At 42.6% G+C, this 23,955-nt stretch overlaps 1 protein-coding gene and 1 long non-coding RNA gene across 18 annotated transcripts in view; one reads left to right on the top strand and one right to left on the bottom strand.

The window, feature by feature from the left end:
* LOC100692188 (adhesion G protein-coupled receptor L3) overlaps nucleotides 1-23,955 on the top strand; it is a 254,089-nt gene that overhangs the window by 166,544 nt on the left and 63,590 nt on the right. For 14 of the 17 annotated variants that reach the window (XM_019352859.2, XM_019352862.2, XM_005468240.4 and 11 more), the window contains 5 exons: nucleotides 2,742-3,092; nucleotides 6,645-6,748; nucleotides 10,218-10,403; nucleotides 12,448-12,486; nucleotides 23,418-23,601. In XM_019352859.2, coding sequence (XP_019208404.1) covers nucleotides 2,742-3,092; nucleotides 6,645-6,748; nucleotides 10,218-10,403; nucleotides 12,448-12,486; nucleotides 23,418-23,601 — 864 coding nt within the window. The remainder of the gene's footprint in view (nucleotides 1-2,741; nucleotides 3,093-6,644; nucleotides 6,749-10,217; nucleotides 10,404-12,447; nucleotides 12,487-23,417; nucleotides 23,602-23,955) is intronic. The other 3 variants (XM_019352839.2, XM_019352855.2, XM_013274474.3) reach the window with 1 other exon arrangement.
* Nucleotides 13,991-23,955, bottom strand: part of LOC112846570 (uncharacterized) — a 28,783-nt gene continuing 18,818 nt past the window's right edge. The window contains exons 2-3 of the long non-coding RNA XR_003219581.1: nucleotides 16,827-16,955; nucleotides 13,991-16,712 (exon numbers count right to left, since the gene is read on the bottom strand). This is a non-coding gene — a long non-coding RNA (uncharacterized LOC112846570). The remainder of the gene's footprint in view (nucleotides 16,713-16,826; nucleotides 16,956-23,955) is intronic.

A 23,955-nucleotide genomic window follows, 5' to 3' on the forward strand; every position in this document is an offset into this window, starting at 1 on the left:
TGTGTCTTTTATATACAGTCTATTACCAACAGGAGCTTTAGCCCAGAACCTCTTGAGTGCACTAAAACAAATAATGGATCGATTCATTGCTGATTACATTCATTTTTTTAAATTCTAGCATGAGTCGTACAAGGAAGAATGTACTCCTCTGTATATTACTCAGCAAAGAATTATCTCATTATCCATTTACAGTAGTGTGCTTACATTAGTCTGCATTTATAGGTGTCTAAGCAAAAAACAGTCCCTCAGCAAAAATCCCTCACAGTCACAATCACCTCAGTATCAGCATTCCTGACCAGTACAATCATCCCCTTATCATAACAAGCCCCTCGGCACACCTGTTTAGCCACCGGCTTATCTGCGCCGGTGCACTGTGACCTTTGCTGACCTCCATATGAGCTGTGAATATCCATGATCAGATTCCCATCAGGTACTCTAATGGTTTTTCTTTTACAACACGCCGTTTTAGCACCTCCAGCTGATTTCAGGTATCCTGAGATTGATTGTGCTTCCCCTTTTCCAGGGTTTGGCGTATCGTATACGAGGTCATTCCTCCTCAAATACAGATATGAATACGCGTAAATGAGTTATCTCATAAATAATGAAATAAATAGACTGGTGGTGCCCTTGAAGATATTTCTTCGTCCCATTTCCACGATGATCGCAGCTGAAGGCTGCTGCGGAGCAGATTGATGACGCCGGTTAATAGGGGATGTAGGATGTAAATGGGGATGTCTTGGTCGGCTGGTGGAAATGCTAAATAAGTATTTGAGGATTCGTGTGATTTCTTTAAAGCCCTGTTGACGGGTGGCAGCGTCAGTTTATGATGCTGATGAGGGCTGGCGTGTGTGACTGTACATTTGTGCTGGGCTTATTTTAAGCGCCTGCACCCATATCCGCTTCTGTGACAGCCTTCTGTTTGAAACGTTTGTTTACGTGTGCTAATTTGTTTTGTCTTTGTTTTTTCCTGCCTGCGATAGAAATTTCGAAGTTGTAAAAGCTGCATTATCGGGTAGTCGGGAGTAAATAGGCTCTGCGTGCCTTTAGTTCACATTGCAGCTCAATGAGGTTCTTGTTATAGTTCCGCTTTACTGATGGAGTGCCTCCACAGGAGTGTCCAAGGTACCTGCAGATCTTGAAAGCGCAACAAACTCTTTTGTTAGTGGGAGAAAACAAATACTCAATCAGTCTGGAACTCTCGCCGCGGCGGCAAACTATTTAATCAACCGTGGCTGTCGTCGAACGCTGTTAAGCGTTAAATGCATTGACTGCTGATAGAAGTCGGATGTCATTACAGCCTCCGGGGGCTTCTGCGTCCCCAACAGCGGCGCTAATTTATGCTGTCTTATTTTGCTCCTACCAAATTTACCATACAGAGAAATTGTCCGATTGTAAATTGAATCAAAGGGAATTGCGTTTTGAGGAGGATGGGTGGAAGGGGGGGGGGGGGGGGGTGTCTGTTATCTGAGCTCTCCGGGACGCGTGACGTCCATTACGTGTGCCAACCTAAAATCGACCCTCATTAAATTTTGTTTTGCTCTCCTTTCATACAGAGATTAGTACCATTTGTCACTTCTGTCATCTTGATTGTATCTCTGCATTAGTGGGAAACGACAAATGTCGCAAATTGCATTTTTTTTTTTTTTTGCTGAGGTCCAAATTGTGTGTGTGTGTGTGAGAGAGAGAGAGAGGGAGTGCACTCTCATGTGTTTAAAGAGTCTACAGCAAGCTTTCTTCTTTCAAATCGCTTTCAGTAATAAGATCACGACATACAGAAATGTCAGAGTAGCAAAAATAGCACCGTATGAAGAATAATACAGATTATACACATTATTAAAATAGAGTAAAAATATTCCATTGAGCATATTTTTGTAGACTAAAGCCAGGCTTTGGAAAATACATTATGAAGCATGGCCTCCCCATGTGTCCTCTGACCTTCTCTGGCTTAATCGAGTCCACGCATTCATAAAAAGCCTGTAGCTAAATTAATTTGGGACCTCTATTTTCCAATCAGGGGCCCAAGGGAAAGCTTCTAAAAGGGACAGGATGGATGAGAAGATGGCATGATTGATGACAGGGAGTCAAAGAGCGGTATGTGCTTTTGAGTAGGAGGAAGAGGATTACCGAGCCGGTGTGCGAGCACATCTCGGTGCACGCCGGTGTTATGATAGCCCTTGTCCCCCAACAGCTCAGGCAAACAGCGTCATTAGCAAAAACCTCCTGGAGTGTAACCGCAGGGAAGACTCGCATCCAGGAAGCAGGTATTTCAGTTTGTCCCGGCTGACCTCGAAATAGCACGGAGCTACAAAACCCGGCTATTGACTCGCAGGGATATGCCCTCGTCAACAGCCGCATTTAGACTACACAGCTGGAGGTTTGTGTAGTGCGCGGCGCTTGTGTGTGTAAGCTTAGCCGACGGGGGTCTAGTACTAGACCAAACGCACACCCGTGTAAGTCACACCTGCCAGTTCCAGTTGATCCTCTTTGAACTGTTTTCTTTAAAACTGACACATGGAGAAGGAGGAAAGAATAAACCCGCATGCATACACTCAGGCTTGTGTTTTTTCTACCTGCACCAAAATAAATTTTCTGTCAGCGACACAGATGGAGTATATTTTAAAAAATAAAGAGGCAAAAATAAATAAATAAATCATTTGCTTTCAAGTTTCAGTAAACTTTTTTTTTAACATTTGAATTCATCGGCTCACTTTGTCGTTCCCTTTCTCTTTGTCGTTTCCTAGAAACGTCCTCCTCGATAATGGTGTACATGGATACCACGACCACAACAACGAGGACCTCCACCAGACCTCCTGTTACCACGACAACCACGACAACAAGGACCACCACCACCAAGGTGCCCGCCACGACGCCTTTGGTGGTCCAGTCGCCACGAACCACATCGGCAGTGGTGGAGCCGTACCAGACGGTCTTGGAAGATTTGGAGCGAGAAGACGTCAACGCGGCGCCAGCCACCGCTAAGCTACCAAATCTCAGGGTGGAGTACTGCAGTCCACTGGTGATGATGGACGTCTCCTGGCCGAGAACGAAGCAGGGCACGTTAGCCAAGATGCCCTGTCCACCTGGATCATTAGGTATTTATATTTATTTATTTTGTCCTGTCTCACTTAACTGGCCACAGCAGATGGATGTCTAGTTCTGCTTGAGGTTTCTTCCTGTTAAAGGAGGGTTTTTCTTTCCCACTGTTGCCGACTGCTTGCTCACTGAGTAGAATGTAATTGCTGGGGTAAAGCGCCTTGAGATGGCTGTTGTTGTGAATTGATACTGTACAGTTAAATTGCATTGAATTAAATTGAAGGAAAAGTTAGAGCAGGACTAAGACATGAGCATGTATGGATGGAGCCAGGGACATACTAGAGACCAATTAGTGACCTCCCCTGGCAACCTCTGGTTGCTAGGGAAAAGTGTATATTCCCTGACTAGCTAGCAAGTGGTTGCTGGAGTTTGCTAGCTGTTGCTAGGTGAAAAAAATGGTTGCAAAGAGGGTGCTGCACCAACAGCCTGTTAGTGAGTGTTTGCAAAGTAAATCAGCCACAAAGTAACCATGTAGATCGAGTGAAACTTGAAAAAGTTGTCTCATTACTGAAACCAACCCATTTCAAAAGGTGCAACTCTTATTTTGAAAGTGAACGACTCCTTTTCAAGTAGTTGCAGAGTATCTGCAGGCAAGTCAGCAACTTTTATGCAAACAATGTGTGACTGAAGCAATCTTATAGCAACCGAAGCAATCTCAAGGAGGTTTTAGTGCAGCATGCTACTTCGCAACTAATTTTTCTAGCAGCCTCTGACAACCACTGTCAATACACATTTTTCCCCAGTTACTAGGTTACCGTGGGGTCAATGGCAGGTCTTTAAACCTGAGTGGGGGCTAAGGTAGTGTATTATCCTCCCAATGGACTCAGAGATAAAAAGTAGTAGCAGCAACAGTAATTACCCATGTTATTCAATCTAGACTTCCATAACAAGCCTACCTACGCACAGATAAAATTGAACTTCAGGGAAAGAAGGTTCTGGTCAGTGGCCATCCGCTGCTCCGAGTACTTGGACATGGGTTAAATATAGAGAATTAGTTTCTCTACAGGGATCAATAAAAAGATATCCTTCCAGGCTGAATTCCTTTACAGTTTCTTGGTACAAATAACATAAGTTATCCCGTGCAGTGTAGGTGATGACATTTTTAGTGCACTCACTTTTAAGGTTTTTTCCCCCGGAGAAGTGATTTAATTATCTGGTGAAGCTGTTGGCTTGTACGCTGTTGCTGTTGTTGTCGTCGTCATCGTTTTTGTTGTGGATGCTGCAGCGTTTGGAACTGTTCTCCCAGATCTCAGCATTTTCTTTGGTCAAAACCAGGAACATAGGTTTGCACGTGCCACCGGACCTCACGCACCTCAGACCGGCGTATGATTTATTCATTTCGTTTCCCGCCCCTGACATAATGCCAGTGACATTACGTCAAATAACGATCTGCAGTTGACCTGATCACTCCCTCCAAATCTCAAAGATTCCAATGTTAGGAGCTGAAAGCGCTCTCCTGATGAGATACACGGATGTGCTCTTTCTTTGCTTCTCGTCTGTGTGAGGATGTCAGCTCTCTCCTTAGGAGACACAGTCTACTGTGAGCCTCTTTGCCTTCATGTTGTCACCGTGTGTGTTTTGTTTATGTTTACACTCCCCCTGCAGCACTCATTCTCTCGCCTCCTGTCCTCCCTCCTCACTCTCTCCTCCTGACTCACTGATGCACGGCTAAAGATAGCTTAGCATCGCATCTGTGTGGAAACTGGTAACCGGCGCGGCGCACGGCCATATTTACTTCTTCTCTCTCAGGGCGCAATTCGTGTAATTAATTAGCGGCTAAACACGTTTGCGTTTGGCTCTTTTGAAAGGGCTGCTGCGCTTCATTTGTCAGGCATCGGGCCTTTGTTTGTGCGTGTCTCGTTTGAGCCCCGTCGCCATATCGATACTAAGAGAATGGAGGCCTGAGTACATCGAGATTAAATCAATGTTGGCCTGCTTTTGATATAAAAGCTTTACCTCAGGAAGTAAAAACCCAGGGGGGGAGTACTTCATATTTAAATGGAACCTGGCTATGATCAAATGATATTTTAAGGCCGATCCTCTAGTAATACACGATGAAGATTATAGTCCATCCATCCATTTCCTTAACTGCTAACCGAGTTCAGGGTCGAGGGGCCAATCTGTAGCAGGGCCAGATTATGGTAGGAGAAATTAAAGGGGTTACCTACGACATTCATATAGTTGTTGCATCAGCAAAATAACTCAGTGTTAATAATAAATGACTAAAATATAAAACAAAAGCTGTCATGCTTTATTTTATACATAGTAGAGTGACATCATAGCCCCCAAATCCTGCTCGAATGCTGGGAAAAGTCTGTTCGTTTCATCAATCAGCACCGAGATTCAGGCCCACACATTTACATACAGTCTTCATTAATGGGCAACACCAGCACCCATCGAGACCTCACTAACAGGCATCACATGGCAAGATAAGAGGCACACATACCCCACCTCCTCTCAGCGCTACTCTTCAAAGTCGTTGCACTTCACACGGCACTGCCAAGCAATACACAACCGTGCGAGCTTCCTCTGCCACTCTTTGAAAGTTCCTCGAGCTCCTCTTCCATGTACCATCACTTCGCCCGCTGTCATTCCCCCTGCATTCCTCCGACTCCCTCTTCTTTCTCCCCCTGTCTTTTATGCCCCTTTGCCTCTAAATATAGGCAGAAATACAGAGTCCCTTATCTTATAAACCCATCAAACATACAGCTGTCCAAGGTGGACCGGGGAAGGAAATTATATGTCAGTCAAAAGTTCTATCTGTTAATACCGGCCGTCTCACCCTCCCTTTAAGTACAAGCAAGGGCGATTTAATGTCAGCGTGTAGCCGTGCTGATGTCAGCTATGAAAATACGGGAGCAAATTATTTGAGGCGCGCGGCAGAACGAGTCAACAAGCAAGCTGCATTTCTACATTTCTACCTCGATGCCATTTTGCAGTAACGGTGAGTTGGGGCTTAACAGACACTGGTCAGTTTCTGGATGTGTGTTTGTGCTAAAGTCGAAAATGGAGCGTTTTGCAAGGAGCTCACTCACCGGAGCACATCTCTGTCAGCAGAGAGCCCGTCTTAATTGACCCTTCCTGATGAATTCAAGCTAGGGCAGACTTAATTGGTACCTATTTTGGTGCGTTTTCTTGCGTATGCTGGAGCCGAACTGTCACACACATGCAGACGCCGTCTGACTTTTAATGATTAAATACAGACGCCGTGTGGGCAACTCCAACTGGCCTCGAGTGAAGCAACTTCATTTCGGTCGCTATAAGATAAAACCGTCCAATTACATTTTTCTACATCCATTAATTTAATCACTTGAAGAATTGTGCTCCTTGGGATTTTCTTGCAAATAGGAAAAGTACTCGATACACAGAAGAAGAAACAGGTGGTATTTTGAGGTCTCCTCACTCTATATTGGGGGAAAAGTATAAAAGAAAACACAAAATATGGATAAACTTGATTGTCTCAGAATTTGCAAACCCAATCTAGTAAATCTGCCGCCGTTCTTCCCACAAAGCCTCTTAACTCTCCTCTCTATCTCTGGTTCGCTCTCTAGGTGTGGCCTCATACATGTGCATGGGCCCCGAAGGATACTGGGACTCCCAGGGGCCTGACTTTAGCAACTGTACCTCGCCTTGGGTCAACATCATCAGCCAAAAGGTAACAGAAGTAAAGATGCACACATTCACAGGGTACATAATTTAGTTCATGGACCGCTTTTGTGTGTGTGTTTGTTTTCCCTGATTAGCAATTATCACACATTTTCTCTTTAGAATAAAATTGTAGGAAAAAGCCTGAAGATAGCCTGGAGGATTTGGCATTGAGCTTAAATGTATTTGGATTTAGCTTGAACACAACGGCGCCCTTTTACCTTATTCTGACGAACGTTCGCCTCAGATCACAATGCACATCGGGGATGCGTACATCATTTGTACTCAGAGGACTTTAGTTTTTGTGTGGGGTTTTTTTTTCTTCTTTTGTCCTATTGTCTCTTCTTAATTGGTCCATTAATGTCATCGATTAGCCAGAGGCTTTACTCAATAGAAAGGTTATTCTTGTGCGTGCATGTGTTTGGCGTGAGTGGGTGGCTGGGTTGGGTTGGAGTGAAAACCAATACCACAGGATCATAGTGTAATAGCCTGCTGTGGGTAACAGCTAATGCAGACCACTTTCTGTCTTACATGAACCGGCGGTTATTTGCATTCTATACTTCTCAAGCGCAAACGATTCGGATCTCCTCCTCTGCAGGCGAGTGTTTATGCAAAGCTCCATATTTATAAAGCTCCCTTTGTTAAAATGTGTAAGGGAATCAAATCTTAAAGGAGGGGAAGGTTACTGCAAGGGAGGATCAGGGTTCCAGGTTATGAATTGCAGGCAATGCTGCAAATGTTCTCCCTTAAACTCACAGGACCCCGAGGCGTACATGTTATAACGCTTATGGTGTACTCGACGGCACAAAGCTCAGCCCATTAAACAAACGGCAGTTTGCGGATATGGATGGAGAACGGCTGTTGGGTAGCAAAATAGAAGGCGGGGAAATTATCAGGTGCATTTCTGTGCAGCGCGGGCCCATTTCAGCAGTGCAATAAAGCTCAGCAACTGGCTGCTGTTTAGAGAAATTAACTACAGCAAAGCTCTCTCTGAACCTGCTGTAGCGGGCGGCTCGCTTCAGGTCTAACAGGGTGACTCTAATGTAGAGTAATGCCTGTTAAATTCTACAGAAAGATGTGACAATCAAAATATGCACGCTTTTTTAAACAAAGGTGTTATTAATCTTTTCTTATTTTTAAAGCAAATCACACTCCGGCAGCGTGCCTGTCAGTGCAGACACGGGAAGACTCTAATGAAGATCAACCTGTCAGACAATTGGAATGCCCATCTGGCACTTCGTTATTTTATATCTAGGGCCATTGTCCTGTATGTGGCACTGCTCATTACCAGATGGTTTCTCAAAATGAGAAAGGAAGATATAAAGCATGAAAAGGAAAGGAAATGACACGAGGCATGCAGGAGGGAGAAAAAGAAAGCAGAGCTATTTACCTAGCGTCCCCAGATCCCCTCATTAAGAGACGAGAGCAGGGAGGGTAAAGAGGAAAACATCTTCCAAAGAAACATTCCTCTGCTTACACCTCTGTAAAGACCAATTTAAGCAGCCTAATTGGCTTCACTAATAAACTCACAGGCGATGATAGCAGGTAATGTCAGAGTAAATCAGGACGATCCTGTTTTAGATGATACCACCGCTGTTTTGGGGCTCATCTTACGACTCGATTGGTTCAATCTTTAAAGGTAACTGACCCAGAGCGTAAGACCCAGATACGTTTTGGGCATTTAATCAACTCTAGATTTATTTACCGAGGCTACACAGTTCCCCATTGTGGTCATTGGCATATGCAACATGCAGGGCTGTCTTATCAGTCACCGTTGCTGACAGGTAATTTCAAGCATTACTCATTAAAGTGATCTGTTTCTCAGTAACTGTGTGATTTCTCTCTAAAAGAATGTGGCATTTATTTTATTTCTTTATCATTTAAATCTCTGTCGTCAAAGCGTTTCGAACAAAAGCAGCGTTTTGTTGGCATCGGGGGAAACCTTTTCATATATTATTTTAAGAAATTCCTGTAACTGCTTTGTTTGGAAGTTATTGAGGAGAAATTGTTGGTTTTGCTTTTTGGTGGAAACTCTGAGCTAAAATGAAAACTGTGGGTAGCAGATTTTACTAGCTAAGTAAGCTAGCTCTAGCTCACCCGTTGGTGTTTTAATATTTTTGATTTATGTTTCGCAAGCATACTATATTAGGTGATGGTGAAAAAACTCAGTTTTTACTCTTAGTTTGATATTTGATATCTTTCACTGCATATAAAAAGCTAGTTTTACATTTTTGCTAATATGTTTCATCAGCAAAGGGATTCAAAACACAGCATCCAAGCTTACGGAGCTGCTTACTGTGCCAAACTCTTGAGCAACCCCTCACTTCTTTGTATTTTGCTTCCAAGGAAGCTCAGGTTCTTGTCTTTAGCTTTCTGAAGGTGTTTTCAAGTTTTTATTTGGACATTTGCAGCTTTTCACTCATTCTTAGTCCAGTCCTTACACGCGACAATTTTCAGAGCAATACTTTTTTGTTTGTTAAGCCGATTAACACTAACCTGTGAATCTGTTGAGCACAAAAAAGCACCTAACTCAATAGACAAACCAGTGTTCTGTCTATACAGAGCAGGAAAGTTGGGAAAGTTGGTATTTTTAGCCACTTTGCAACTATTAGAACACCATGTATTGACTTTCAAGCTTGTCAATTGCACAGTTTTTGTCTTATATATTTATATATTTACATGTATATTTGCATGTTACAGTAAACCACTGCAGTCATTTTCCGTTATTTTAGCAAAATATAAAGAAACGATGGTTGGCTCAAGACTTTCTCACAGTACTGTAAAGTAGCTAAGCTATGATTGAACGATGACATTTCACAGGAGGGCTTTAGAGAATGTCAGAAGCTTTAATTTTACAGTATGTGTACATTCGGCTGAACTGTTTCTGCAATGAAAACTGGAAGTAATGTTTAAGAAATGAAAGGTTCACAGTGCAAATAAAAAAAAAGCAATAATTTTCATACAACAATAAAAGGTTGACGGTGAGAGTAATCGTTTTCCTTGTCAGATTCTAGCACGTTCGCATAACTTGTTGAACTTAGGGAAGAATATATTCAACGCTGTGTATACACTGTTATCCCCAAGCTGCACCGCTCTCTATTAGTTTTTACAAAGGTGTAAGGCTTTCTTGGGAAATTCCCTCAATAGTCTCATAATTATGTCTGGATGCAATATTGGCTGCTAGTGTTCAGTCGGCTGAGGATCGTCTCACCACATTAATTGTGTGCGATATTGCAGCAGTTGCAGAAAAGGTTTAGGTTAAACGCCTTTTATTTTAGGGGGCATTATACATGAATACAGTAATTTGTCATATTTTCTAGAGTGTTCTTTTTGAATGCCACAGCAGCAAAAAGCAAAGGACCTGGGGTTGTTTTGACTTGCGTTTAGTTATAGAGAAAAACACTCCGTACAAGCCAGCCGCCTCGTTTAAAAGCTTCACAAATTCAGGTTTGAACTGGATTGGCTGTCCCATTCTTTAGATAAAAGCCGGAGAGACGGCGGCGGTCATCGCCCGGGAGCTGGCAGAGCAAACCAAGAGCAATCTTCAGGCGGGGGACATCACCTACACGGTGAAGGCCATGGTTCAGCTGGTGGATCTGCTTGACGTGCAGCTGAGGAACCTCACACCAGGTGGCAAAGACAGTGCAGCACGGAGCCTCAATAAGGTATTGGAGGAAACTGCTTTACACATATTTATTTATTTATTTTTTTAAAAAGAAAAAAAAAATCTGCATTCAGGCTGGATAAGCGTGACCTGTGAGGAAGGTGACCTACGCCTGTGTAAGCATAAAATGAAGCAACAGTAGGTATTCTTTTAATGATCTGCCGCTTGGCTCTGTGCTGTTGGGTAAAATGATATTCCCCGTTTTTCCCTGTAGTCTCCCACATAATAAAAACCGACTTTCAATTTCGAGCACTTCTCTTACACTAAGTGCAATCAATTTTTACACTGACGCAGTTTTAAAAGTTGCCGTCCGCGCGCCGCGCTGGTCAGCAGCACAACATTTGCCCCACTTGTGTTTTTTGTTTTTACTAATGCGACGGGGTAAGATTCCAGCGGGCTGGATGCGAGCGGCGGGGGGTGCAGAGCGTTCCATATTCACTGAACTTGAATCTAATGTATTTATTACCCAATTCACAGCAGAGCACAGTAAGGCGCACTCAGGCAGAGCGAGCTAAAATAATACTTTCTATCTGCTGAGCGGCCAACAGAAAAGCAAACATCAGTGAAATTCAAAATGTCACTCGTTAATTTCCTGGAGCGGCATCACTTGTAGACGAACTCGAACACCTGTTCTCGGATTGCTTTTCTGGGACTGTTTTTTATTTCAATGCTGCAACAGACACAGATGTCCCTATTGAGGTTTTAGTGCCAGTTTTCTGCAATGGAGAGGGAAGGCAGTAAAGATGGCCAAAAGGCCTCAGAAGGGAAACCTGATGAGTGAAATCGCATCGAGGAGCAACTAGAGTTTATAATACCTCTTGAAAAAATAAATACTGGCTTCACATAAAACAGACTGTTTGAGGGAGAGGCGACTAACGTGGTGGCGGTTGCCACCAAAGTCTTTAGTCTCTTTTTTAAAGTTGATGAAATGGCAAAAAAAGAGAGAAAGCAGCCGTATTGAGGGGGTGAGGCGGAAAAGCCTTTGCGACAGGGATAATTTATTCAAGAGGTCAGGGCTTACCAGTGATTTATAATTCTCTGTCTGCTGATATACAGTCCATTTTTTGCAGTACGGTGCATCTATGGAACAAAAAAACGTCCCTACGGGTTTTTCTTGTGCTCTGCATCCCTCGCCAGTGAGACGTCTCCCAACGGAGACACCGGAGTCCACAAAACTCTTCTTCTTCGTCTTCTTCTTCTCTGCTTTGGCAATACCAAATGTTTCGCCCTTGAGTTCAATCATTTTGACACAATCTGCTAAGCAAATTAAAGATTTTTTTCTTCTTTTTTTTGTTAATATAATGAAGCAGAGCAGACTTTGCCAGCAAACAATGAAAGGATCGAGTTGGCAAACGGTGAGATCAGTGTCGTTTTCATGATCAAACGGTTAGCTGGCTAACGGTGCGGATGGGAACGCTTCCAGGAGAGTGGGCTGTGATGTAGAGCAAGAGGCTCCTTTATGGGGAAATGGTACTCTTTGGAGCTAATCTGCATGGGATTTAGCATGGTACTAGAACCTATCTGTTAAGCCACACAGCGGCTCTGTTGGCTACACCGCCTGTATCAGAACTCAATTAAAATGATTCACTCCCCATGCAGTCCTAGCAGCACTTCTTTGTGCCTCAGCTCCCTGTCTGCTTTTTTCTTTCTTTCTTTCAGGTATGCTAAAACGCTATTAGCATTAACTCTTCTTCGGTGGTGGCAGACGTTTAATGGATAACTGCACCGTGTTCTCTTGGGAAATTTCTCAAATAAAACATAAAACTTAAAATGTGACAACCTAGAAATCAAAGTTAAGAGTGTCATGCAGTATGCTTTTTCCTACTTGTCTCGTATGTCTAATTTTAGGGCTAATTAACACGAGTCTCTACCTTTTTTTTCACATATTATGCAGTCATTGTGCCAAGTGCTTTTCATAAAACTGTAGAGTGAATGTTTTAGTTTCTCACTTACTTTGAAATCTGTACTTGAAGCTGAAATGTTTCATGTGGAATTGCCTGACTCTTTTTTTTTTATGCTAACTCTTGAATTTCTTTGGGTTGCAGTTGCAGAAGAGAGAGCGCTCGTGTCGGTTTTATGTTCAGGTATTTGGACCAAATTTTATTCCTCGCTTCCTGCTCTTCGTTTCCTCATTGTGGTAACTTGTGCTTTCGTTTTCCCATTTTTAACCACAGAATGTGAAATTTGGCCTTTTGAAGTGGCGCCCAGTGCCACAGTATCAAAGTCACTACATGTGTGTGCCATGTGTCGCCTTTCCTCGCAACGCTTGTCTTAAATCAAAGGGTCAAATTTCATTTTTGTCATTGTGTCTCAACTTTTAGTTTATTATTCATATTATTCACCCACCACCCTGCATGCATATGATATGTAATGATAGTTTCCTGGCACGAGCCTGAGAGTTCCTCTATTTTGAGATGCCATAGATCCTTTGTGGATTTTCTCAAGTGTCTCAATCATTTTAAAAATGCCCCAGAACTATCACATCAGCACTGCTTTCCAGTGAAATAACCCACATAAGTGGAAAGCATCAGTCAAAAATAATGCTATCGGGCATGTAGCACATGCCTGCATCTCTCAGCAAAAGCTTAAGAGCCAAAAGAAGTGACCTCATTATACCAACAAGTCAACTTCTAACTACTCTTCTAGCTACTAAGTCAGCCAAAGTTATGACATGTTATGATTCTCCGTGATGCATAATACATATTTGTCCCAATTTGGGGGGTTGGGGGGTTCTCTTGCTTCTCTCAGCTGTTTCTCGGGCTACCGAGTGGGATTTGTTATCCCTGAGGTGACTTTTTAGCCGTCATCAGGATAATTTCTACCTTGACAAGAGAACTATGGGAGAAGTTGACATCCCTGTCTTCATGCAGATGGTTTCAATTAAGCTGCACACTGCAGCCAGATGTTGTTTTTTTATATGTAGGCTCAGTAGCACGCATGCTAAGCAACATGTATTTCACACTGATTCCTCCGAGGCATGTCAGAAGGCATTTTGTTATTTATGGTTTTATATGGTTGAGTGTGCTCATATGTTTAAATGGGTTTCTGAGTGAAAGACGCTTTCAGCACGAGTCAGGTGGTGTTCTGTTTTTCTCGTTGTCGACAGATGCCACAGGAGGACTGGAAATGCAACTATTGTCGGGTCTTTGTGTAGCCAAAGATCAGGGGCTCTCAAAGTTTTGATGTCTGAGTGCCAATTTGGAGAGCCAACATATGTATAATTGAAAAGAAATGCAGACATCAAAGACTTTGAGTTGGTATTTGTAGGGTTTCTCTTCAGGGGTTGGGGCTATAGGTTTGTAATTGCCATGTTTCTCTTTATGTTAGGTGGCTGTTACACTTCTTGAAAATATAAGGAAGGTTTAGTCTGCTGTGATGGGTAGAAAAGAAATGCTCCCTTGAGCTTGTTATGTGCTGCTATATCATAGCAGAACAAGAACTGTGGGTAAGTGAAATGTACAATGGTCCATTCATTCCCCCTTGGAGTTAAGAGTGTCAACCCTCAAGTGCCATAGACTAATATATTATATTAAAATTAGAAAAACAAATTATTGAGGTACACGGGATGGCATACCTCTTCATTTTGTTTCTTACTATAATGATCGTAGCGTCTGTACTATGTCCTCCAATTAGCCAATCTGAGACAAATTTTTCATGAATATCACACGTACAGCGATTAACATCCATATTTAAGAAAACCCAAAATTATTTAGGTTTTTAATTCTTTTTGATTTTCACATAAATTGGTGTTGCAGTCTCTGCTTGGGCTCGTTTCGCGTGTCACGTTCAGCATATGTTGCTGGTATGTAACTTAGCGCTCACCAAACTTTGTATCTGTGACCGAGTTTAGTTCAATACACCACAAAATACAAAATGAGGAATTTGGAAAAAGTGCACCCAGATTTTTAAAAAAAAGACTTTTTATTTACTCATCATGAGTGACTGAGCCCATGAGCTCAATAGGAAAGTGTTTACAAAGGGTGATTAAAATTTTTAACGCAATCATGGAGCGCAGAATGGACAAACTTTGGTCAAACTTCCCGAAATGCGTTGACAGAGATATTTCAGGGATGTTGACTCATGCTGCGCTCCAGATGGGTTAATTGTGTTAAAAACTAATGCAAACTAAACTGTGTTAATCGTGATGACATTAATGTGTTAATGCTGACAGCCCTAGATATTTTCCCACTGACTTCTATAGGACCGGAAGTCTTTTTGTAACCATGACGATCACCATCTGTAGGACTTCAAACAGAATGGGACTTCCCCATCGGCTTCATTTATCCGACCTGGACTGCATCCATGTTTAATGCTCTCTGTGGCGCCGCTAAAAACCAACAATGCCACCGTCACCATGATTGGGTTCATGACTGTTGGCACAATATTTCATGCCGACAGTTGCCCAGTGGCTCTACAGTGTAGACACAGTCATGCCTCGAGAATCTTTAAAACACGCACAGACATCATTATATACTCTCGAAGATGTTTTTGGCCCATGTTTTCACCTTTCAGTGTAAATCTATACATGACTGTGCACACAGCCCAGCTGCGCACCTTCCTCCTCTGTTCTGTTCCCGTGCTACGTTGACAAATTCACACGACAGTGAGGCGCTTTCACTCGACGAACTGGAATAATGGAGCAACATCTGTGGCCTTAAGTAAACACAGGCATTGACTGCACGCGCTGGCAGCCTTTGAGAGACTTTCACTGATTAGGGAAATTGGGCAATGTTTTCTCCAACAGGACCCTGGTGGTTGACATAAGTGGGATTAGCAGAGGAATACAAAGCAAACGAGAGCTGCACCTGCCTCTGCTGTCCCTCTGCTCGGAGAGCACGCGTGGCGCCGAAAACAGACTGTGACAGCGCCGTGGGAGAAGGCAGGCTGCGGGAGTGCAGGTGCGGCGGAGTCGAAGGAGGTGCAGAGTCCAAAATAAAGTGCAGGGCTTGTGGTTGATGTCTAAATTAGATTAGGAGTGATTATTTCCTTAATTGAGGGCTTCTATCTTGTTTAAGTGGTAAACAAGTAAATGACATTTTAATTCATCACATCGCGAGGTCTTTATCTTCAGATCGTCAGAGAATTTCAGCGCAGAGCTGCTGTATATTTGCCGTTTTAGTTGCATATTCATAACCAATTCAACCTGTGGCAGTTTCCCTGCCTCAGCTGAGCTTGTGCAGATACAACAATGATTAATTATGAGTGCCTCTGTATCTTTCCCGCTTGTTTATAAAGAGTCGTATCTGCTACATGTCATAGCCAATTTAATCCCACTGAACAGAATTTGGCCTTGATAGAGCTACAAAGCATAAAATGATCAACGCACTATGTTCTGCATTTCCCCTGCAGGGATGTTTCTCTGCTGTGCCCTTTGATTCTGCATAAACAGGATAAAAACGACGCCCTGCCTCCCTTGCCTTTTTGGTCATTACTAATGGCGGCGTGTTTATGGGCAGAGACGTTATGGTTGTCCAATTACTGTGATTATATCCGTCCATGTTGTTCTAATGTCAAACACAGTTGCTTTGAAGGGTTTCTTCCTTTTTATTTATTTCGTTTTAAAGCGAGCGAACGACTGCGCGGGAGTTGAGGGATGTACAGCACGGGAAAATATCCCAAGTAATGTCTCATACCTCAGTAGGAGCCAAGTGAGTGTGGATTTGCGCAATACAGGGAGGATGTTGCGCTCCGACCCGAGTTAAACTGACGGCGTTGCGTGAAAAGATGACCGGGGGGCGGGGGAGTGTCGCGAAGCAGGATGACCTCAGAGCAGGCAGAAACACAGGGAGGATCCTTGTTCGGAAATGTAACGAGATGACAAAATGTTGGAAGATGAGGATTGCTACTTCCTCGGAAACAGAGGCCTCCACATCTGGCCTGCAGTGCAGAGCTCTCTCTCTGAATAATGAGTGCTTTCTCCTCGCAGAGAGGAAAATTCTGCTGATCAGTGTTGTGTAATAATTGAGAAAGTCCCGTGGTTATTTTTGTGTGCGTGTATGCGTGTGTGTTGAGAGGATATCTGGGTTATCCATACACGTGTGCATCGACTGAAATTCTGATGTTCTTTGGTAAAGTCGTTATAATTGCCTGAAAATGAAAATCTGAACACTTTGAACACTTTATATTAATTCATTATAGTTTTAGAGTGTCTAGTCTTGAATACAGTTTTCTGTGTCTTGCTTTATATTAAAAGGCAAAGCGACATGTGGACCAAAGTGCCGTCTACTGCAGGTTCGTTCGAATTAAATGTTTCGCAGTGTTGTTCAGTAGAAGGCTTTTTGGAGGAATCTGTGCAGCAATGATTTTTTTTCTGTAATGAGAAAAAAGAAAATCAGAAAATCTCACATTAGATTTGCTATCTGGGTTGTTTTAGCATGAATACAGTTGCTGTACACTTGCCTGTGCAAGCCTCTTTGCAACCCACCTCCACCTAAGCTCCAATATGCCGTGTGATTTTGGAGTCATGTCACTGAAGCCTGCTCGCGGTTTGGTGCTGCTGTTCTCCCCGTTTTAGGCTTTCCATTAGGGCATGCTCATAACAATCTTCTTTTAACTGAAATGCAACCAAATGAGAAAATAACAGCATCACTTGTTGTATCACTGATTAACATCTATCCATTTTGTATCTCTTAGTGTAAGTCTTAAGGAAAGGACTGTTTTCTTCAGCTGTTGAGGTTAATAGAGGGTTTCTATCAAGACAGTAGTGAGATGAAACCTGAGACAGAAGGCAGAAATACAAAGGTAATCCCTTAGACACTCACCTACACAGAAACAACCACCCACTTACTGAAGAAGCCTTGATAAAATATTAAAGCAGAAGGTTTCAGAGATTCTCAAAGAAGAGGGATGATATGGCTAGCAGCTAATATAGAACAGACAAGAAATGATGCTACAGCTTCATTTGAGCCCAGAGACAAGAAGTCAGATAGAAGATGACAGAGAGAACAAGGCATCCCACCTTGTTTATGTTGTTTCCCCCTACCATTTTGAGATCAGCCTTCAACGTCAGTGAGAGGAAACAAGCGAGAGGAACCAACTGGCAAACGGGAAGGGAGGAGTGCGGGGAAATGAGGGGATGAGAGCTAAGTGCACAGGGAGAGCCAACCAGGCTAGCCAGTCAGAGAGGAAAAAGAGGGGAGATCAGCCACAGCCAGAATCAATTTCCCAGACCCAGAGTTCATTTCATCAATCAGCGCACAGATAGAGGCACATACACTACGGGTTAGCTTGGGCTCTTGCCAAGCGCGCGCTAATGTCCACCTCTCCCTTTCTTCCTTCCTTCTGCATTGGTATAAATGGCCTCTGCACTGCAGCTTTTCATCATGCTTGTTCCAAGTGGTACATTCCAGCAGTGAGTCCAGCTAACAATTAGCATTTTCTCATGTACTGGGAACTGAAATATACTTTTTAACTGCTGGCTCACATTCTTTCACCGTAGAAAAAAATAAACTAGCCAAAAAAAGAAGGGGGGGGGAGTCTTTGGGAGTTTGCAGCACCAGAGTGAGATGCTACATTTGACAGATGGAGTGGCAGTGTGCTAATAGCAGTAAAATAGCAGCAAGCCACCACCACACATGCACAGTAGGACTTAACTGCACAGACTATGATGATAGCAGTGGTGTTCCACCTCCCACCCTCACCCCTTCTGCATTTCTCTAACTGCAAATGTGCAGTGTTCTCAGCCCCAATCAAGACATGATTAAATTGTATAGGTTTCCAGCTTTAATTCAAAGGCTTTAACAAAAGTGTTGCATTAACTGTTTAGGAATTACAGCCATTTTTATAGATGCTCTCCCAATTTCACCGCCTCAAAGGTAAAATGGGCAAACTAACATAACTTTAAATAAGAGGATTGTTTTTAATATTTGAATAAAAGCCTTTTGTAGCCTGTGAGTGCTGTATTTCCTCCACCAAGATGCTCTGCTAGGCCATTTCTGCAGATGCCTGAAATTGCTGCTTGTTTGAGAGTCTCTCTGCCTTCAGTTTTCAGTGGCTGAAAACATCTGTTGGGTCGGGATCAGGTGAACGACTTGTCTATTCAAGAATATGCTATTTCATTACATTGAGAAACTCTTGGGTTGCTTTTGCAGTGTGCTTTTGGTCATTATCTAGTTGCCCTGTGAAGTGCTGCTTTAATTTTTGCAGCATTTGGGGGAATCTAAGTAGAGAGTATAGCTCTTCATCCTGCTGCTTCTATCAGCAGTCACATGATCAATAACCACTAGAGGCCCACTTTCACTGGCAGCCATACTTGCCTGTTGTATGGCTGCATGGATGGATGGATACGGATATCACCAATTAATCTAACAAGCATGCCTTTGGACTTGTTAGCTCCTGGGAATTGTTGGGTATTTTAGCTGTCTAGTAGCCTGACGATGTTGGCAGGCCTAGCGTGTTCCTCAGGTCCATCAGTTTAATAAAAAGATTTTTTGGATGTGTTTATTTGTGCTAAACACAGCCATTAACCTTTTAGGTCCAGTGAAAGAGCTTTGATATTTTTTTCTTTGGTTTGTTGTCTTTTCCATTAATTCTGGGGTTCAACAATGGGTTAACACGTGGGTGGATTTAATTTAAGAGTTCAAACATAGGCCAGCCGTGGACTGCAAAATGACAACTTTCGACATGAGCAAATGGCCAGGGACTTCACTGGAAAAGGAAAAGTTGACTTAATGTTTAATTTTTTCCACTTTTTCTTTATTTAATTAATGTTATTATTTTTATTCATTCATTTTTCAAAGCAAATCTCTTTAACCTACTGCCTGTGCCAAGAAACTTTGCTTTTTGATAAATCCGTGGTGACATATTGCAGACTAGAGATTTGCCTATGGGTGAAAGATCTTGGAGAAAAAGTAAAATGTGACAGCTTGATCTAATGGGAAGACGGGTAAAGATGCCACTAGCTTTCATAAATAAAGAACACGGTGTCACCACTGAGTATGCACAATGGATTGCCTCACAAAATAGCGTCCATTGAAAAACAGTTGAACATTAGACATAAACAGTATTAGGTTAAGAGCTTGGTGTCCTTTTCCTGCCTATACTGGAAATTTGAAGCTAGCCAAAGTAACCAGTTACCCAAGGTTCTCACAAATATGGAAACAGGAAGTCATGACTACACTGGATTTCTCCAAAGGGAAACCAGATTTGCTGCCAGCACCTCTAAAGTCCATTATTTAAACATGTGCAATATTTCCTTAATGTACTCAGGTTGAAGGTTGGACTTTGGGCCATTGTGGCACCTTGATTCTGTTTGTTTTCAGTGGTTCTGTTGTAGATTTGTTGCTGTGTTTGGGATCATTGTCCTTTTGTCCTCATATTTAAATCTAGAATACTTTGATACACAGAGGAGGTCATGATCGCTCAATGACTGCAAGGTGCCCAGACCCTGAGGCCATTGAACAAGCACAAGTCGTCATCCTTCCACCACCACTATGATTCAGGATGATTTAGGTGCTTGTGCTGATACGCTATGTTTAGTGTTCTCAAACGTGGTGCTCTACATCAGCGGTCCCCAACCTCAGGAGTCGTCTGGTACCAGGCCGGAAGAGTTTAGGTTCGGGTGTGAAATTCATGGTTTTCAGGGTTTTTAGCGTTATTTTTTAAATCATTTTTATCGTTAACTCAGTTTTCCTGGGTCTTGTCCCGTGTCTTATGAATAAATCTTCTTTTTTTTGTTGCAGGTACTGGTTTTATTTTATTGTATTTATCCGCAACACCTTAAAGGCCGGTCCGTGAAATATTGTCGGACATAAACCGGTCCGTGGTGCAAAAAAGGTTGGGGACCGCTGCTCTACATTATGGTCAAACACCTCCAGTTGGGTCTCTGCCCAAAGGACATTGTTACAGAAGTCTTTTTGTTTGTTCAGATGCAGCTTTGCAAAGCTAAGCCATGCTGCCATGTTGTTTAACCCTCCCAACCAAACCAGTCTTTTTCCAACTTGGCTGCCATGAACTTGAACTTTAACATGCTAACTGAGCCCTGTAGAGTCTGACATGTTGCTCTTGGGGTTTTCTGGAGTTTCCCTTAGCCTTGCATTGCACCCTGGAGTGCATTTGCTGAGATGTCCACTCCTGGGAAGATTGTGGCATTGTGTTAATACACAGCTGAACGCTCCAAACCAGACGATCTGCTAATTAAGTACATTTGGTTAGCAGCACTTGGTTACAAGGATGTACTTATTTTTTCACCGGAGTGCATACAATCACATGACTTTACCTACAAGAAATCTAATAAAATTATTTGACATTTCGGCAACATGTTCAGCCTTTAAATTGTGGATTGTTTAAGGCCCTAAAAGAAAGTGCTTATTCATTGCTGTAGTGTACGAATAGATGAACACGGGGCGAAACAACTCAAAGACACAGTGTATTGGCACAGAAGCTATTTTTCCTTCGCTGTGACCTTTATCTGAAATTATTTTGGCCGTCAAAATTCTTGCAAATTATTTTACAAAACACAGGCCTGAAATGAGCACAAAAAGTATTATGATAATGGGAGTTTCAGTGCAGAAGGATAAAGTTTGCCTTGGATTTTTCTTCCAACACAATTCGTCTGTAGCTTCTTCATCATAAACCAGCCCGGCTGCCGGTTATTATAAACACCGAAGAATACATTTTTGCATTACAATGTAATGGCATATTGGAACCGCATGCTCAATTTCAGGTCTTATCAGGTCTAGCATATACTGTCAATCCAACACAGTGACAATATCCTATAGTGTTTGTGTCATTTTATCATTCTCTGGTTTAAATGAGGTAAAGATTTGCATGCTCCATACATATTAATAACAGTAATGAGTAATTTATGTCACAGTGGTTTGGTTAATCTGTTGCATCCAAATGACGCAGCGTGCATCAATGTCAGCTTTATTGCTTTTCTTTTAGCTTATCTAATAAATGCCTGAAGGACCAGTATGAGAGCTGATCCTTTATTCCAATATTAATTTCGGATGCGCTCACTATGCTCAGTTATTTGTTTACCAATTATCCATTGCCTACCCCGACCCCCAGCCCCTACCCCACATGCCACGTTTTCTGACCCATCCCTCCAGCCCCAGGACTGGGCTGCTCTGCCGTCCACCTTGTTCTCCTTTTGCATCTATTGTGCATGTGGAGGGAAAAAAAGAAAAAAAGCGAGACGACCTCGTCTGCGAGTCCATCAATCGTTCCCCCCCGAAGAACCATTATTTCAGTGTTTTAAGAAGTGCTGAAAGAAAATCTTGCAGGAGGGAACAAAGAAGGGGGGAAAAAAATGTCAGTGCCTGAAGAAAGAGAGCTCCTTAATTGAGAGTGAATCAACCTTTGCCTCTAGCTGAATGTCAGAAGGTGTGATTGGAGATTGGCTGCAGATAATGAATAATTACATCAAAGTTGGTGCACTGCTTGTGCGCGTGTGTGTGTGGCTTGCAGTCGGCGTATGTGCCTGCCACTGACTTTGTGTATGTTCCTGTATACTAACAGGTGCAGAGGTGTGTGCTCTCTCTTGCGTCAGCCTCTGAGTGCTGTGTGTGTCTGTGACTGTGTGTGGGCGGATTAATGTGTACAGGGTATGTTTTGAATGGGGAACAGCCAGCTGGTGCTATTTGAAATTCCCAATCAGTGCTCTGACTCCTCTTGCCATCACGGTGGCTGGAGACAAACATAAAGTTAAAATTATAAAGTATCCGAGGCTGGGGCAGCTATTAGATTTATTCCACGTGACTGTAACCCCCACCCCACCCTTTTTTTATGAGGAATGCTTTTAATACACTCGAGCACATGGCTCCTCTTATCGCCTTTAGCTTTATCCCCATGCTGTTGTGGAGTCGTACTAAAGCTCTTATTCCCCTTCATAAATCCATTGATCAAAAAAGACGATAAAAGCGAGGTTCACAGAGGGCGTTCTGTGGCGTGGCATTACTAACGTTCACGTGCACCTTCGCTTCCACTTTCGGGATGTCACATTTGCACGAACTGTCACAATTACTTTTAAAGAAGCGTAAAGAGGGAATCCAAATTTGACCCTTTTTTTTAAGAAGTAAATTAAATCTGTGATTTTCTTGGTGAAGCACGGAAAAGCGACTATTACTAGCATTATTAGCCACCTACTGTACTGTAATGGCTTAGAAATAGCTTCTTTTTTTTGTCCCAGCGGCGGTCAGGCTCTTTTAGCTCTTTCGGAGCACTGGTACCAGGAATGAATTGCCTTGCTTGACCAATTAGTATTCCATTCATAAATCTCGCCATTGGCATTTTTAAATCTTTAATGGCTCTTAATTTTTCATCTTGTCTGGAGGATGTTCTTGTTTCCTCCTTGCTTACCCGCTCCGGCATTGTTGCGGGGAGATTAAAGACGGCATATTAGTCCTTCGACGGCATTAATATGCAGAGAAGATCCGATTCGAATGGCTGCAGATAGCTGCTGCTGCTAGCAAAGATCTTTTACGTCCCTTGAAAATTGTTGTGTTATAATTATTAATTTTTATAAAATTTATTTATCCATTTATTTTGTAGTGTGTTTGTGCATTGGGATTGTCTGCATGGAAGAACATTTATCACACCAATTAAAGACCCCTGCCTCAAGTCATGTAAGAATTGGTCTCTGGACTTGTAAGCACTGACTCTGATTCATTTACATGATTATGTTTTTTCTCCCTGTAGATAAAAGCAAACAGCAGCAAAACACAAGAGAGCAACATCCATTGTCATTACAGATTCAGGTGTCGCTGCTACAGGTCGATGATCCATGTCTAAAAGCATAACTTTTAAGTGAATGGGAAATAGACTCGTGAAATTGCTCAATATAAAAATGATTATGAAATTTAAGCTAAAATGAAAAAGAGAAAGGGGTGAAAAAAAGAAACTCTTCACGCTTCTTCCTCGCACAGTCCCACAGGATTGTGCGATTTGTTTCTCAGTGCTCAGCTCCCTTTGATCTTCCTTCACTCAAACCATTTACCACATCGCCACGTCAAGCTGCCGCAGTCCCAGGCCAGCTTAGCTTCCTCTCACTAAATCAATGATTTGAACTCCCTAGGCCATGGTGGAGACGGTCAACAATTTGCTACAGCCGCAGGCCCAGGCGGCTTGGAGGGAGCTGAGCACAGGCGAGCAGCTGAGGGCCGCCACCATGCTGCTGGACACGGTCGAGCAGGGGGCCTTCGTCCTGGCTGATAACCTGCTCAAGACGGACATCGTGCAAGAGAACACCGACAACATCCGTGAGTATGCACAGACACGCTTGCAGTTTGCATGTTGTCATGTAAAAAAAAAAAAAAAAAGCAAAATAAAACATGTATGCAAAACCACATGATTTGTAAGAAAGAGAGTGCCAGTTTACAACACACTGACTAATCCATTCCTTTGAAAGTATACGTGACACCCATTGAGTTTCATTTACCATTATATAGCTTCCTTTTCTAATGACCATTAAGCAATATAGTAAGTGTGGTAATGTGTTTAATATGTGTGCATCAGGCAATATAGTGGCTGCAGTTATTAAACAAAAAAGGTTGTTTACCAAATTAAAAATACACATTAATTATTTGAAGTTATCTAAATGTTTGAATGAGGGA

Source organism: Oreochromis niloticus, linkage group LG3, assembly GCF_001858045.2.
Source record: "Oreochromis niloticus isolate F11D_XX linkage group LG3, O_niloticus_UMD_NMBU, whole genome shotgun sequence".
Classification (NCBI taxonomy): domain Eukaryota; kingdom Metazoa; phylum Chordata; class Actinopteri; order Cichliformes; family Cichlidae; genus Oreochromis; species Oreochromis niloticus.